Source organism: Heloderma suspectum, chromosome 6 (genome assembly GCF_057233095.1).
Source record: "Heloderma suspectum isolate Gila_16-S chromosome 6, 16-S_ref, whole genome shotgun sequence".
Lineage (NCBI taxonomy): Eukaryota > Metazoa > Chordata > Lepidosauria > Squamata > Helodermatidae > Heloderma > Heloderma suspectum.
Genome location: NC_139463.1, coordinates 121273904 through 121292078, shown reverse-complemented (window position 1 = coordinate 121292078; position 18175 = coordinate 121273904). Strand labels below are relative to the sequence as shown.

Sequence of the window (18175 nt, the reverse complement as noted above, 5' to 3'; positions counted from 1 at the left end):
GGGCTGGAGTGTCTTGGATTTGTGTCGGGAGAATGGCACAGTTTAGGACTAGCACATAGGGATGTACGAAAGTTCCACCACGGATCTTGGGTGGCGGAACGGCATGCCACCCCCCCGCCATCCACCCCAGGACGAGACTTACCTTGGGCGGATCTTCCTGGGGGCAGCGGCTCCGGCGGCATCTTCGGCGGCAGTTCGGTGGCGGTTTGGTGGTGCTTCGGCAGCGGCAGCTGCGGCGGCCGTTCTTCCAACTGGCCACCACCACCACCATTTCCAATTTAAAAACAAAACAAAACATGATAGGCTACGTAAAGATTTACGTAGCCTATCATGGCTAGGTTTTTAAAAAAAACCGTGACAGGCTACGTAAATGTTTACGTAGCCTATCACGGCTGACTTAAAAAAAAAACAAAAATGCACGTACGCAAATGGCGGCGGCCATGGCTGCTGCCATTTGTGTACCTTATTTTGGCACGTCTTATTCTACGTAAACATTTACGGAGACTAAGACGGTGAAAATAAGGGGAACGCAAATAGCGTAACGTCCAAGCTATTTGTGTTCCCCTTATTTTCGCCGTAGTCTACGTAAATGTTTACGTAGACTAGACGTGCCAAAATAAGGAACACAAATGGTGGCGCCCATGGGTGCCACCATTTGTGTACACGCATTTTTTTGGTTCTTTTTTACTCAGCTGTGATAGGCTACGTAAACATTTATGTAGCCTATCACGGCTGACTGCAGGGACGCAAATGGCAGCGGCTACTACCGCCACCCTTTGTGTCCCTGCTAGCCAGCGGCTGGATGTCCGTCTGCTGGCAGAGCTGGCCAGCGGCTCCGCAGAATCGCTGCGGAGCACAGCTGGCCAGCCAGAATTCCGGGGGGGGGGGAGGAACGGCGTGCCTCCCCCCCAGCGAGGATTCCGGGGGGAGGGAAGGAACGCCTCCCCCCCAACCAGAAACATAATTTGTGAAAGGTAAGTACCTTTTGTACATCCCTACTAGCACATAGAGATGAAATAATCCCGAAAGGCAAGTGAGGGACCTCTGTTAAGCATATCCTCTGAAAGCTATTCACACCATCAAAGCAACAGGGAGAAGTACCCACAGACAAAAGTAGAAAACCATGAAGAAATCACGTGTGTCTGCCATGAGAATATGAAGTACAGTACAAACAACCATCTCCAATGATATCGTTCTAATCTGAAATTGAGAATGTCATCCTGTCTCTCCAGATCACTGCCAGAGGAACACGATGTCCACATTCTACGTGTGCTTGCTCCTCGCCAGTTTCTGCGCTTGTGCCCACTGTCGCCTTGGTCACCAGGAGTGCAGTGGACCCCAGCCTCCCACTGAAGGCCACAGCAGTTTGCCCTCTCTGAAGATCACCCCTGCCAATGCTGACTTTGCCTTTAGATTGTACCGTGAGGTTGCTTCTGAGGCTGCTGGGGAGAATCTCTTTTTCTCTCCTCTGAGCATTGCCACTGCCTTGGCCATGCTCTCGCTGGGGGCTAGGTCTATCACACAGAGTCAGATTTTGTCAGTACTTGGCTTGAACCAGACACAGAATAGTGAGCAGGAAATACGTGACAGTTTCCATGATCTTCTCCTCATGGTAAACCATCCTCAGGCTGAAATTGAGCTGAGCCTAGGCAATGCCCTGTTCACAGATGTCAGACTGAAACTAATCAAAAAGTTTGTGGATGAAATCACCTATTATTATCAGGCAGAGATTTTTCCTACTGACTTCAACAGTTCTGCTGCAGTGGAGGAGCAGATCAATAGCTACATACACAAGAAAACCCATGGCAAAGTTGTTGATGTTATTCAGGGTCTCGGTCGAGAGGCTGTCATGGTTCTTGTCAACTCTATGCTCTTGCAAGTTAAGCCAGAAGGACTTTGCACTTCTAAATACAGTCTTGTGTTGCTTTCCTTATTGCTCTTTGCCAACATTTAGATGACAACGGTTTAAGCTTTAGTCCCTGTAGGGATGGGGGAGAATTTCTCCCCGAAACTTCGGGGGGCCGAGTGCCAATGCATTTGGCCCCCTGAAATCGGTGGTGAAATTCTCCGCCCCCCTGACCCCCCCCCCCAGGATGGGACTTACCTTTGATGAATGTCCCTCCCGGCGGTGGGTCCCGGTGGCGGTTCGGCGGGTTTTCATCAGGGGCGGGGGTTACGTAGCCTATCATGGGGGTGTTTTTTATTTTTACTTTTTTCGTGGCAGGGTAGATGGGGCGCTTCTACCCGGCCTGAATTTCGCTGGCGAGGGATGGGGCGCCTCCCCGCCGGCCTGCATTTCGGCCGGGCGAGGCGGGGCGCCTCCCCCCCCTCGCCTGAACTTGTGGGGGAGAACCGAAGCGCCTCCACCCCCCAACGAAGCAAGCTTCGAGAACAGGTAAGGGACTTTCATCCATCCCTAAGTCCCTGACACATTCTTTCCTTAGGGAAAGAAAATCCCTAAGAATTCTAGGGATGTACAAACGTCACTTACCTTTTAACGAAATGTGATTCGAGGTTGGGGGGAGGCGCTCCGTCCCTCACCCTGAAATTCTGGCTGCGGGGGGAGGCGCTCTGTCCCTCCCCCCCTGAATTCTGGCCGGCCGGGTCCTCAAATGGCGGCAGCCATAGCTGCCGCCGTTTGCGTCCCTGCAGTCAGCTGTGATAGGCTACATAAATGTTTACGTAGCCTATCATGGCTGAGTAAAAAAAAAGAAGAAAAAAGCGCGTACGTATATGCTATTTGTGTTCACCTTATTTTCGCCGTAGTCTACGTAAATGTTTACATAGACTAGATGTGCCAAAATAAGGAATGCAATTGGTGCCGCCCATGGGCGCTGCCATTTGTGTATGCGCAGTTTTTGTTCTTTTACTCAGCCGTGATAGGCTACGTAAACATTTACGTAGCCTCTCACAGTATTTTTTAAAAATCTAGCCTTGATAGGCTACGTAAATCTTTACGTAGCCTATCACTTTTTTTTTTTTTTTACTGGAAATGGCGGCAGCGGCAGCCTGTCCGAAGTCTGGCCGCCGCCGAACCGCTGCCGAACCGCCGCCGCCATCGCCGCCAGGAAGATTTGCCCAAGGTAAGTCCCATCCTGGGGGGGGCGGGGGGGCAGACCGTTTCGCCACTGATTTCGGAGGGCCGAATGCACTGGCATTCAGCCTCCCCGAGATTCGTGGCGAAATTCTCTGACATCCCTAAAGAATTCATAGCTGATAAACTAAAACTAATGAAAAAATTCCCTGATCCTATGCTCCAACTTTTATAACATAGACACCATGGGCAGAGCAAAACTGTCCTTCCCTCTGCAGCCCCCCACCCCCACCTGAAACCTACTTCAGAAGTTTGGGGGGACTCCAGAGGAGATTTCTGGGATATGCAAGGGCTGCAGAGGAAAGAATGGGAAGCTCCCATTGCGTGAGTGGAAGTCCGTTCATGTAATGTTGGATTTAGACGAACATAGCTAATTTGGACTTTCACAATATTATACTGAACGTCGGTAGGCATTACATATTTTGTGGGTATTTTCTGTACTTATAGTATAATGTCACCTAGTAATTGTAGCTCATTGAATTTGATGTTGGTATTCATGTTTTTCTCTCTCTTCTTGTATCTCTTTTGTTCCTTTTGTTGCAAGTTACATCTAAATTCGAGGAAAAAAGGGAGGTTGTTGTCGATAGTAGTAGTAGTAGTAGTGGTAGTATTATAGTTACATACTTACTCACCAGTTCTTCTCCTTAGTTACCAGGTACAGATGCCATTGCATTCAAGGTGTGTAGAAACAGAAATTTGTAGACATCTTGATTACAATGGCCTTGCACTGAAACCCCGTAAGAAAACATGAGATTGAAGTGTACGTTTGTCATTCAGAACCATCTTCCAAACTGGAAAATGGAGAGCATTTAAGAGTGTGAAAATCATATTCAAATCTGGAAAAGTCTGTTTGTGTGAAAAGCCTTTTCATTGCTGGCATTATCATGACATTTGGCACTCTACAATAATATGTGTTCCCTCAGACTTTTCGCAGCTTCCTGGCGAGAGCCATTCAATCCCATGTTAACGAAGGAAGATGACTTCTTTGTGGATGTGCAAACAACACTGAAAGTTCCTATGATGCACAGAGATGGCATGTTCAAGCACTACTACGACAGGGATCTGTTCTGCCAGATGGTGCAGCTCCCTTACCAGGACAACGCATCGGCGCTGTTCGTTCTGCCTGACCCAGGGAAAATGGAGCAGGTGGAAGATGCTCTGGGGAAGGAAGTGTTGCTACGATGGCTGAATTCCTTGAGACTAGAGTAAGCCAGTCTGCTATACTGGATGGGATGTGAGATCCGGACTGGACATGACCTGATTCCAATCCCTACTTCTGGGGGACACCGAACCACTCCCCATCTCTCAGCCCAGCATACTTCGGAGCGCTTATGGCGCAGGACTAAATCAGAGGAAAGGGAAACTGCCTGTTCAGCCCTGCTGTCCATGGAGGAAAGACCGTAGGAGGGGAGTTGGTCAGTGGGTGGGTTGTGTAGGCACCAGTATGCCTGCAGAAAGCTCCTTGGCCTCCTGAGAAACACTGGCAGTATCCTGTCTATGAGAAGGTGAAGCTCAAGTCTCGTTTCACAGAGGCATTCTGTTGGTGTTTGTGGGCAGACGAAGATCTGCCACAAACTAATAGGGATGTCAGAGAATTCCACCAGGGATCTCCCTGAAGTTGAATGCCAGTGTATTCAGCCCCCAAAATCCATGGCAGAACGAAGCCCCCCACCCCACCCCACCCACAAAAGGCACGCAAAATGGAGCACTTGCCTGGTGCTGTTCGCGCTCCTTTGTGAATGGCGGTCGTCTCTGCGGCCGCCTTTCGCTTTCCCATTTAGGCCGTGATAGGCGATGTAAATGCAGAGACCCCATTTGCATCCCTGTGGAGTCCCTGATAGGCTACATAAGTATTTATGTAGACGCTCATGGCAAAAACAGGAAATGCAAATGGCGGCCACCGTAGCTGCCACCATTTGCGTTACTGTTTTTTTTTTTTTGCCGTGATAGGCTAGGTAAATATTTACGTAGCCTATCATGGCAAAAAAACAGGGGCACAAATGGCATAGCAGCCGCCATTTGCGCCCCTGTCTTTCGCTATGATAGGCTACTTAAATATTTATACAGCCTATCATGGCCAAAAACATGAACGGAAATGGCGGCAGCCATAGCCACTGCCATTTGCGTCCGCAGGCTCCAGACACCTGAGAATGCACCCGGCCGGCGACTCGGCGGAGTTGCTGCAGAGCGGAGCCATCCGGGTTAGGATTTCATGAAAAGCCGACTTCCCCTCTCCGGACAAACCCAGGTGGCGTTCCTTCCCTCTCCCTGCAGAGGAGGTTTCCCTCCCAATGGATGCAGTCAGGGGGCGGGGCATCTTTTAAAAATCAAGACCTGCTGGGGCTGTAGAGGGACCTCTCCAGCACTGCCTACCCTGGCAGAGTGAACCAGCAGGTGTGGAAGCATCAGTTCGCGCTGCACTTCACTCCCTGCCAACCGCCACTGAGGCCTGCTATCTGCCTTGCTGATGTTTGCATTTCAACCTGGGCCTAGGGAAGAATACATGCCTCTGTTTTCCAAGTCAGAGTTCCCTTTACCAGTTTACCTGCCAATGCCAAATGGCTGTTTGGTGAGCTGGGGGAGTGTGATTCTGCAGAGAGACAGGGCACATAATCCTTGTGCAGGTGTGTCTGTCGAAAACCAGTGATTCTCAATGCTGGCGACAGGTGTTTGAGGGCCCCTCAAATTCCCCACCTGCTCAGACTCCCCAGCCAGCCCTAGGATTCTCTGGGCTGGGCTCCAGGGTGGCAACCTCTGCACCCAACCATCCAAGTCGTCAACCCCATCTCTACAGTGTGTCTTGAATGTATTATGCATTTTCTCAGACTCACCATCCTTGGGTAGGGGTGGACGGAAGTCACTTACCTTTTCTCGCAGCTTGTTCGCGGTGGGGGGAGCGCTTCGCTGCTCCCCCCACGAAGTTCAGGCCGGGGGGGGCTTCCCGCCTCGCCCGGCCGAAATTCAGGCCGGGGGGGGAGGCTTCCCGCCTCGCCCGGCCGCGAACACGAAAGTAAAAAAAAAAAAAACAACGTCCCCTGATAGGCTACGTGACGATTCACATAGCCTATCACGGCTAGATCTGGAAAGTCAGCCGTGATAGGCTACGTGAATCGTCACGTAGCCTATCACGGGTAACTTTAAAAAAAAAAAAAAAGCGCGTACACGAATGGCGGCCCCCATAGGGAGCCGCCATTCGCGTTCCTTATTTAGTTGCTGTAGTCTACGTAAATGTTTACGTAGACTACGGCGAAAATAAGGGCAACGCAAATAGCAAATTCGCGTTGCCCTTATTTTCGACGTAGTCTATGTAAACATTGACATAGACTACAGCGACCAAATAAGGAAGGGGAATGGCGGCTCCCTATGGGGGCCACCATTCACGTACGCGCTTTTTTTTTTTTTTAAAGTCACCCGTGATAGGCTACGTGACGATTCACGTAGCCTATCACGGCTGACTTTCCAGATCTAGCCGTGATAGGCTACGTGAATCGTCACGTAGCCTATCAGGGGACGTGTTTGTTTGTTTTTTCTTTCATTGCAATGGCGGGGGCGGCAGCTGGTCGAAAGCTGGTCCCGCTCCGCTCGAACACCGGACGAACCGCCAGCCGGACCCGCCGCCGGGAGGGACATTCAGGGAAGGTAAGTCCCGTCCCGGGGGGGGGGGCGGGGGGCGGGGTGTGTGTGGAGGATTTCTCCCCGAAACTTGTTCGGGGGGCCGAACACGTTGGCGCTCGGCCCCCCGAAGTTTCGGGGAGAAATTCTCCGCCATCCCTATCCTTGGGGTCTTCTTTCGACAGGAGAATGGAGCTCTCACTTCCAAGGTTTTCGATGTCTGGTAGCTATGTTCTCGACGGGATATTAAGAAGATTGGGGATTACAGATGTATTCACAGACCTTGCAGACCTATCTGGAATTACTGGGCACGCAACCTGAAGGTTTCTAAGGTATGCCTCTTCACACTGATCATAACGGAATCACTGAACGAAATAATCCGCATTGTCTTTCAGGTGAATGTTAGGCTCCAGTTACACTGCTGTCTGAAGCTAAAGAAGAATGACATTGGAACTAGGGTCCTTGCATCTGACTCTGACGTCCACTTCACGCATGAAGTTATTCCCCATGAAATAAAGAAAATGTGCACATCCCCTTCCAATTGGACAGAACCGCATCAGTTCCAAATGGGCATAGTGCACATTTATTTATCCTGACATGTCTGGAAAGTTGCACATGTTTTCTTCCTACCAGAAGTTGCATACAAAAAAATGTCATGTGTGAGGTAGCCGTTAGGGAAGGTCACAAGCACATAAGCAGAGCCATGGAGATGAGCTACGGAACACCTACGGAACACCCACGGCTCGGCTCACAAGCCTGTGCCGGCTTTGTGATAGGAAAGGCTCAGTGCCTCACCCTGGTCCCGGGATCTTTCCAATGCTCTGTCCATCTGCTCCAGAGGCCAACAGACATTGTTCAGGGTTGTGCACATGGAGACACGTATTTCTGAGTCAGAGCAGCAGTATTGCCACCTTCCGCTGATTAATGCAGGCCAGCTATCGGTTAGAATGATTTGCTACAAGTTTGCATCACTCTGTGATGTAAGCTGTGTGAGGCAGCTTAGGACTAGAAGCCAAGTTCATACCATGCTTGGAATTTTCGAGTCTCTCTTCTGATTGCTCAAAAAAATTGCCCCCTCACCATGGATTGGCTTTTAAAGCAAACGGCAAAAAGATAACATCTTTTTTGAGCCAATGTGGCAGTGGGGGTCGCATAGAGAGCAAATCTAGTGGAACAAGATGTGAGATCCTCTGATCGATAGGTCACTGGTTAAAGAAAAGGAAGCAGAGAGTAAATGGACCGTTCTTGCAGTGGGGGGATGTAAACACTGCTGTTCCCCAAGGACCTGATTTGGGACAGTGCTGCCTTTTAGCTTGTTGGTGATTGACCTGGGCTGAAGCACGAGCAGTCATGTGGCCAGGTTGCTGACAACTCCAAACTATGTAAGGTGCTGAGAAAAAGCATGATGGTGTTGTGCTCGGGAAAGATCTCTCAGATCTCTCTCACCACATGGGCATTAAAATGACCAATGCGGTTCACCGCAAGAAAGCCTAAGTGGTTCTGTTGGGGCAACACAACCTACCTTCACATGTACACTGATGGGGTCTGGCTTGTCTATGAATGACCAAGAGGGGGATGTTGGCACTGTGGAGGATACCTCAATGAATACGACCCAGTGGGCAGCGGCTGTGAAAAAGTTGAATTCCATTGTATGGATCATTTAGCAGGGACATCAAATTCCCATTCCCAAAATCACGATGCCTTTCTACGAACCTCTGTTGTGATAACATTTGGAATACTGTATACAACTCTGATCACTGCTCCTTTAAAGGAGGTGGTAGAGCTGGAGAAGTGACAGGAATAGACAACCAAAATGATTTGAAGTGCTGATGCAATGAAGCAAAGAGGAAAGGTGATGATATTTGGCCCTTTTTAGCTTTGGTGAATAAAGGGGGAGAAGACTGATTTGCATGAAATTCTGCAGGGCTTGGGGAAATGGCTAGGGAGACATGGTCCTTCCTCTGTCATAATACTAGAAGAACCCAGGATCATCACTTGAAGGTGAGGGGTGGGATATATTCAGAACAGAAAAAAAAGGGAGCAGTTCTTCATACAGCACATAATTAATCCATGGAATTTGCTACTTCTACGAGCTAGTGATGGCTGCCAACATGGACTGCTGAAAAAGCGGATTAGACAAATTCCTGGAGGATGATACCGTCCCTGTCTATTAGCCATGATGGCCACATAATCATTCCTATAAGAGAGGCAGTATGCCTGTCAGTGACACTTGCTGGGGAAGATGAGCTATTGAGCTCACGCCCTGCTTAGCAATGGGGGAATCTGTCAGATTCTCTTTCAGCTGCATTTAATTTTTTGAGAACATCTCACCCTAATATGAAGAACTTTGCCCAGATTTTTAAAAAAATCTTATGTGAAACAAACTAAAATATAATTGTCACCCATCTGCACCAGCCAAATTGAGTATGTAAAGCTCTGACCTGTCAGCCATATGGCTGTTAAAGATTGGGAGCCTGGGGTCCACACCCAGACATTTCTAACCCGCCCGGACGGTTACCTGTTGTGGGCAAATGTGGCAACAGAATGCTGGGAATAGCAAGTGCTCTCCGATCTGGGCACTGAGCAGACCCAATTCACTAAGCACTCAGGTGCTTTCTGTGGCTTCATATCACGTCCTGGTTCAGTCATATGAAGAGATCATGGCAGTACGGGATAACAACATATCATACTTTCCTTAGACACAGTATGGATTCTTCAGCTTTGAAAAACCAGAACTAGACGATTTACTCCTTGATATGTTTTCTCAGGCATGCAAAACCCTTTTTGTTCCAGCAGGCCTTTGGGGATAATGAGTCTGGACCTGGGAAAATGCAACTTATGGATACCATTGTTGTTGTTCTGGTTGTCTTTTAATGTTTTAATATCTTCACAATTTTAATATTGATGATTTAATTATATTTTTAACTTTTATACAGTTGTATTTATATTTCTATTTATAGGTTTTAATGGTAGCACTTGTAATATTGTTAGGCCGCCTTGAATACCAGTATTGGGAAAAAGGCGGGATATAGTAATAATAATAATAATAATAATAATAATAATAATAATATTTTAATGAATCAGTGTCACTAGCCTATCATGATTCTTTCTTTCTTCCTTTTCAGGCTATTCACAAAGCTTATTTGAATGTCCATGAAAATGGCACCGAAGCTGCAGGTACCACCGTTGCTGAATTGGTTCCCAGGTCAGTTCCCCAAAGATTTAAATTTAATAGGCCATTCCTCCAGTTTATCCTTGATACAAGTACCGGAAGCATCCTCTTGATGGGAAAAGCGAGAAACCCTGTTGGTCCCTAGTCACACAATTCATATTCTAAGAACACATTTAGTGCCACCACGGTGCTGTCTAAATAAACAGCACATGTGAAATATGCTTTGTGTCAGTGAATTTATTGAGGCAAAGTTATATATTTCTAAAATAATTACATACTGCTGGGATGGGAGGCTGCAGAACTATTTTTGCCCTCCAGTACAAAATTCCTAATCAGTTTTATACATAATTATGATCATCTATCTACATGCTGATTTCAACAAGAAAATATGTTTCAGTAGCTGGGGCTTTTTAAGTGTGGTTATCAGGAGGGCATTTCTGTGTGTGGGGATTGGGATCACGAAACAGTTCTGGTGCACAAAGCAAATTGCTGGGCTCAGAAGTCTGACATTTTCAGTGGATGTCTTATGGGCCCGACTCAGGCCTGTGCATCTTAGGATTGTGTTAAAACCACAGAGATCCTGCAAGCCCGAAGTCTTCCCACCTTCTCTACAATACCCGCACGTCACTATACAATCACTTGGGGGATGCTGAAGGGAGTGCTATAAACCATCCAGTCAAAACTGTTTCTGGACAAACATGCTTCTGTGTTCCCATACCACATGTGATATTATCTGAGTGGAGCAAGGTGTATTCCCCTGTGAATGACTTCTGCATTGATATAATTTACACATTGCATAGAGCATGTCGTGTGAAATCATGCTTGTGTGGATGACTAGATGTGAGAAGCTGGGTTTCTGACTTGGCTTCCTGCATTGAGCAGGGGGTTGGACTCGATGGCCTTGTAGGCCCCTTCCAAACCTACTATTCTATGATGTATGATTCTATAAGCAGTGAGATCAGCATGATCCTGCTCTCTGACAGCATGTTGGTTGTAACCAGGACCACTGGGTTAAAGGAGTAATGTAGGAAGTTAAAGAGATTGCGGAGACGCTGAATGCATTCTTTTCCTCTGTCTTCGCTGTGGAAGATGTAGGGCAGCTCTCTGTTGCTGAATGGATTTTCAAGGAATGGCTCATCAACGGAGTGCAGAGAGTGCGGATAGGGGAGGGGCTTGGGGCTTGGGAGGTGAGGAGACTGTGGATGCTGCTTTATACCCCTATCTATCAGGTGTCTGGCCCCTTTCCCTACACCAGTCCCATGGTCAGAGGCGCAAAACACACGTCTAGCCAGAAATGATGGCGAGGTGGATCACTGAAGAGTGGATCCCCTCCATGCTGCATCTACCCTGCATTGGAGAAACATCAGCATCCAAGTTCAGAGGCTGACATCTAAAGGACTGCACCCTAAAGAAGTCAAATGTGACATTGCTGATCCAACAAAAATACATAACATGTCCCTAAGTTCAGCCTGCGTGTACCAGAAAGCTGAAAATTGTCCAATATAACCAATGTGACAAATTCCTTCCCCAAAAGCCTTTGCATCTTGCAAGACTTGTGCCCCTAGCTGCATAGTAGGCTATCTAGCAAATATTTATCCAAAATAGCATTCTTTCATCTTCCCCCTGTTCTGACATGTGTCTCTTTCACAAAACTTTTACATTTTCATAGAGAATAAGAGATACATTAAAAGGTCTTATCATATGAAATCAGTAGAATTCCAACAAAGCACGCCAGTAGAAGCATTTGTGCTGACATTCTGTGACTTTTGACTGAAGCTTACACTGACCTAGGAACCTTCTGATGAGAGCAATGAATTGTTTCCTGTTGAACTTAGGAAAGGACCAAAATGAATTTCAGGTAAGGGAGTTGCGGAAAGGAATAATTATTAAACGACACCTATGTTCAAGTGATAACGCAAATGACGTGACATATTGTAGAAACTAAACAGGAGGCACACGGCTCAGGATTTGTGTCACAGCATAGCACAAACCATTGGCACAGGTTCAGAGGTGATGTTAGAATTTAGACATTTCTGCCTTCTCCAGGGCCCACCTGAGGGTATGTCCTTTTCACACTGGGTGTGGAGGCACACGTCTCGAGATTTGTGGCACAAAAGATCACAAAACGAGCCCAACACTTTGGCATCCGTTCAGATGTGAATGAGAATGTCGGAATACATTGTCATGGAGCGCCTTGGCTGTGCAAAAAAGTTTCTGGAGGGCACCTGCTTTTGGCAGGATGCACATGGCCAGATTCTGATGGGTGTATGGTCCTCCTTGGCATCAGGTCTTCATACTCGGCCAGGGAACAGGGATGAAGTGTGGTAGGAGGATAGGGGACTCTTCCTCATTTGTGTTCATGAGCAAAAATGCCTTCTGGATCTTGGAGAATCACAAGTATACTGCGGCACAATAAGTGTTCATGGACAGCAGTCCAGTACACAGAAAATTATTTTCAATGATTTTGCAGTTTCATGTAACTGGGTAAAAATGGCACTTGCTGAAATAAAGGTGCAGGAGCCCTGATGAGCGCTGTTGCATCTGATCCCCCTGGATTCAGAGGCTATTTGCTCATGTGGGCTTCCCCTTCTGCTGCTGGGCTGTGCCGGACACAAATGGGCTGGGCTGTGCCATCCTTGCGGAGGCCATGATAGGCTACATATATATTTATGTAGCCTATCACGGCAAAAGGAAGGAATGCAAATGACAGCCGCTACGCCATTTGCCTCCCTGCCTTTTTCCGTGATGGGCTAGTTAAATATATAAGTAGCCTATCACGGCCCCTGCAGGGATGCAAATGGTGGCCGCTACGCCTTTTGCATTGCTGCCAAGCCATGATAGGCTACGTAAGTATCTACATAGCCTATCACAGCAAAAGGCAGGGACGGAAATGGCGTAGCGCACGCCATTTGCATCCCTGCCTTTTGCCATGATAGGCTACGTAGATACTTACATAGCCTATCACAGCTTGGCAGGGATGCAGATGGCACCCATCATAACATCCGCAGCCCAGCAGCGGCCGGTAGACCACCCGGAGCTGGTGCCACCGCCGGAGCCACCGCTGGAGACAGGTCAGTTCAGTCCTAGGGCGATTCCACGGAGTGACAGGGGGGATTGCCCCATCCAGGGCAATCTTTAGAATCTGGCCACACTGGAGTCCCTGCTGGAATTCTCCCACATCCCTATGTACTACCGATGGGAGGAGATGGTTGGGATGGTAGGGGAGCAGCCGCCGTATCAGATGGAGTTGGCACAGCGTTGTCCAGCTCACAGCTGACACCTCAGGCTCCATGGAGAGCTGGGAGTCTAAAATGACCCCCAGGCTTTCATCTAAGTCTTTCAAAGGTAGCCGTACCGCATGAAACAACAGGTCAACATCCCCCAACCTCCTCTTGTCTCCCACCAAAAGTACCTCGGTCTTGTCAGGGTTAGGGATGTCAGAGAATTCCGCGATGGATCTCAGTGAGGCTGAATGCCAGTGCATTCGCCCCCCCCAAATCCTTTGCGAAATGAAGCCCCCCCACCCGCCAACCCATGAAAGGCGTGCAGGGTGAAGTCCCCACCACCCCCAACACACAAAAGGTGCACAAAACGGAGCACTTACTTGCTCCCATCTGCGCCGCTTTGCGAATGGCGGCCGTCCTGCGGCCGCCATTCGCTTCCTCCTCTTCATAGCCGTGATGGGCTATGTCAATACTTATGTAGCCTATTACAGCTAGTGCATGGATGCCATTTGCACCCCTGCGGAGGCCGTGATAGGCTACGTAAGTATTTACGTAGCCTATCACGGTGGGGGGAGGGAACCCAGCGTACGCAAATTGCGGCGGCTACCGCCATTTGCGTACGCTGTTTTTTTTTTCCCCTTGCCATGATCAGCTATGTAAGTATTTATGTATCCTATCACGGCTCAATACAGGGACGCAAATGGCGGCGGCTATAACAGCCGCCATTTGCGTCCCTGCCGGGCTGCCCAGTGGCCAGATGTCTGGCTGCGGGCGTCCGGAGCTGGCTGGCGGCTCTGCAGCTTGGCCGTGGAGCAGAGCCGGCCAGGCAGGATTCCAGGGGGGAGGCACGGTTCACCTCCCCCCCGTCGAGGATTCTGGGGGGAGGAATGGAGCGCCTCCCCCCCACCGCGGATTGCCCAGCATGGAGCCAGGTAGGTGTCTCATACATCCCAAGTCAGGGTTCAGCTTCAACTTATTCCTCCCCATCCATCCACTCCCTATCTCCAGACATTTGGACTGGGATGCTGCGGCCAACCTTGGTAAAGATTTGAACAAGAGGTAGAGCTGTGTGTCAGACGCATATTGATGACACCGCTATAGCACTATTGCACTATAGTGCTGTTGCCCCATAGTTGCCTAGCAAGAAGGGGGGATCGGTACTCGTGGACAAATGCACAATAGTGACAAAGTGAGATAGTAGTTCTAAAGAGGGAGAAATAATAATACTAATAATAATACTACTAATAATAATAATAAATAGGGGGAATTGGGCATTGCTTCGGGAAGGTATCTCCTCAGAATTTACTCCCACTGTGGTCAATGACACTTCTTCCCTCAATATCCATGCTGTGTTGTTTTACTGTTTGCTTTGTTGAAAGGAAGTAATTAATGGGGGGGCAGAGAAAGAGAAAGAGTGTGATTTTTGTCAAGGTTTTTGTCATTTTTGTTCAATTTCCCCAATATTTGTTGGGAGACAAATTCTGCAAAACTTGGCCCCTCCAGGAAATTCCTTACTTATGTGGTGGATAACTTCCTCCTTCAGAAAATTGCAGTAGGAACTAGAGGATCAGCTATCCTTGACTTGATCCTGACCAACAGAAATGACTTAGTGGGTCATGTAGCAGTTCAGGAACTCTGGAGGAAAGCGACCATGTTATACTTGCGTTCATAGTTCTAAAGGAAGCAAAAGCCGAGTGTAGCCAAACCCGTACCCTGGATTTCAGGAAAGCTGATTTTAATACACTCAGAAGAATGATCAGGAAGGTCCCATGACAAGCGACACTAATGAGAAAAGGAGTCCAAGATGGGTGGGAGTTTTTAAAGAAGGAAATTCTCAAGGCACAATTACAAACAATTCCAAGAAGAAGAAAAGGTGGAAGACAACAGAAGAAGCCCATGTGGCTTCACAAAAAGCTAAGAGATGACTTGAAAACAAAATTGGACACATATAGGAAGTGGAAACAAGCCGTAAGGATGGACGAAAGTCCCTTACCTGGTCCCGCAGCTTGCTTCGCGGTGGGGAGGAGGCGCTTCGGTTCTCCCCCCGAAGTTCAGACTGGGGGGGGAGGCGCCCCGCCTCGCCCGGCCAAAATATAGGCTGGGGGGGAGGCGCCCCATCCCTTGCTGGCAAAATTCAGGCCGGGGAGAAGCGCCCCGTCTCCCTGGCCACGAAAGAAAAAAGTAAACACACACACACGTGATAGGCTATGTAACGAATTACGTAGCCTATCACGGCTAGATTTCCAAAGACAGCCATGATAGGCTATGTCAATCGTTATGTAGCCTATCACGGGTGACTTTGAAAAGAAAAAAGAAAAGCGCGTACGCAAATGGCGGCGCCCATGGGCGCAGCCATTTGTGTTCCTTACTTGGGCTTAAAAGATTTACGTAGACTACGGCGAAAAGAAGGGCAATGCAAATAGCGTTGCCCTTATTTTCGCCATAGTCTACGTAAATCTTTACGTAGACTACCCGGGCCCAAATAAGGAACGCAAATGGCGGTGCCCATGGGCGCCACCATTTACGTACGCGCTTTTCTTTTTTTCTTTTCAAAGTCACCCGTGATAGGCTACATCATGATTTACGTAGCCTATCATGGCTGACTTTGGAAATCTAGCCGTGATAGGCTACGTAAATCATTACGTAGCCTATCACGTATGTGTGTGTGTGTTTTACATTTACTTTGTAATGGCAGCGGCAGCGGCCAGTCAGAAGACCGGCCGCCGCCCCCGCCCCCACCGAACCACCCCGAACCGCCGCTGGGACCCACTGCCGAGAGGGACATTCGAGGGAGGTAAGTCCCATCCCAGGGGGGTGGTGGAGAATTTCACTGCCAATTTCGGGGGGCCGAATGTGTTGGCATTCGGCCTCCCCGAGATTCGTGGAGAAATTCTCCGACATCCCGAAGAAGGCCAAGAAGCAACAAAGGATGAATACAGGCAGGGAGCACAGAATTGCAGGGATGGCGTCAGGAAGGCTAAAGCTGAGAACGAGCTGGGATGAAATTCTCACCTAAATCTCTCGGTAGAAAACTTGGCGCAGGACCGTGTCCCGGCATCTGCCCAAGAGTGCAAGGGTGTCTTGAGGATCTAAACTGGGAAACTAGGGAAATCTGGGTGTGTTTAGCCTCTTCACAAGGCCAAACATGCCCAGTTCTTTCAGTCTTTCTTCACGGGGCTTTGTTTCCAGGCCCCTGATTATCTTTGTTGCCCTCCTCTGAACCCTCTTCAGTTTGTCTGCATCCTGCTTAAAGTGTGGTGCCGAGAACTCCACACAGGACTCAAGATGAGGCCTTCTTGCTTGTTCGGCCAAGTATCCCCCATCTTGTATCTGTGCATTTGGTTTCTTTTTCCTATGTGCAGAAAAAGCGCGCTTCTCACACACAGACAAAATTTAAACAAATACTGAGGGAGACCTCATGTAAACTGCAATACCGACGAAACCACAAGTGAAAAGGTGTCTTTGCTGATCTACCATCCATGACTGTAGAGGCCATGAGCTGAAACAACAGAAGACTTAGGTCCTTCCTCAGATTGAACATTTAGATTTTAGATTAATCATCCACTGTCCTGGAATATATTTTAGTAGATGTTTCCAAGGCAAAATCTTGACCATCTTAGGGGGAGATGCACAATTGTCCTCCAAAAACAAATCACTAGTCAATAATTTAAACGAATAATATGCCTGAATAGCAATAGCTTGCCTCCTGCTCTATCTCATTTTTTCCTATATGCCATTTAACGGTTGCTGTGTTTCTTCTGGGAGTGGGGCATGGGGGGTGTTGAGCCAACTCTAAAGACTATCAGTATTTTTCCAGTAGTTTTTCTTTTTCTTTGTCTTTTTCTTGCAATCAGATGTCTTCAGATAGGAACATGCTACACATACTAAGTCAGAGACATGCTACAGAAACAGGGATATCAGACATCATTGAGCTCAGATTAAGTTGGAGTTTGCCCCATACCTCAGTGTACCATAAGCATGACCATCCTCTGCTGCGCCAGATAGGAGTCCGGCATCCGGTGGGGGAATTCAATGACTAGGGACCAGACTCCAGTTTCCTGATGTCACCACAGCACCTGGAAGGCCATGTTGCTTGTTTGGAAGGTTGTCATGTTTCATCTTTCTATTCAGATCCTCCTAATTCTATGTCTCAGAATCATCTCAATAGCGTAGAGCTAAAATAGTGTGAAAACCAGAAGGCTAAACATGTTAAAGTGGAATTAGGGGAGACAAAGTGCTGGAGCTCCTCACTGAATGTGTCATAACTTCCCCATTGGGATACTCACTGCCCTGCACCATGTTCCTAGTGTTGGTTGGACAGGCAGGGAGGGAGATTCAGAAAAGCCATCGGATGCCTTAGAGCTGGAATGGGAATCTGTAACAGCAGAAGGGCAATTCAGGGGGCATCAGATTTCTGTGTGGAATATCAGTAGGTTAGAAACGACACATCTGTCCTGGAGTCCACAGGGGATGCAGCTTGTCCTTCAACAGTCCATGTTGATTTGGTTGTCCAGTCACTTTTGTAAAAGGGATCCAACTCCAGGTATTAATTGTGTACAATTTTTTAAAAAAAGGTCTTTGGGTTGTATCCTGTGTCCAGTGGTGCTCCTTCTCCAGCAGAATAGACACCATGGGCAGAGCAAGACTGTCCTTCCCTCTGCAGCCCCCCACTCCCCACCCGAAACCGACTTCAGAAGTTTGCAGGGGACTCCAGAGGAGATTTCAGGGGCTGCAGAGGACAGGATGGGAAGCTCCCATTGCCTGAGCAGAAGTCCGTTCATGGAACGTTGGATTTAGACTAACATAGCTAATTTTGGCTTTCACAATATTAAACTGTACATGGGTAAGAAGCATTAGATATTTTGTGGGTATTTTTAATACTTTAGTAATTGTAGCTCATTCAATTCGATGTTGGTATTCTTGTTTTTCTCTCTTTTTTTGTATCACTTTTGATGTTGTTGTTGTAAGTTACATCTAAATTCAAGGGGAAAAGGGAGGTTGTTGTTGAGATGCTGCTGCTGCTGCTGCTGCTGCTGGTGGTGGTGGTTCTTCTTCTTCATCATCTTCTTCATC

At 48.1% G+C, this 18175-nt stretch overlaps 1 protein-coding gene across 1 annotated transcript; it reads left to right on the top strand.

Moving 5' to 3' along the window:
* The first annotated feature begins 1252 nt into the window (after positions 1-1252).
* Positions 1253-12038, top strand: LOC146342927 (alpha-1-antiproteinase-like). Its single transcript, XM_084808080.1, is given in 7 exon segments — positions 1253-1869; positions 4018-4299; positions 6892-7010; positions 7013-7038; positions 9832-9911; positions 11670-11736; positions 11925-12038. Coding segments are annotated over 7 exon segments (1305 nt in total).
* Positions 12039-18175: the final 6137 nt, after the last annotated feature.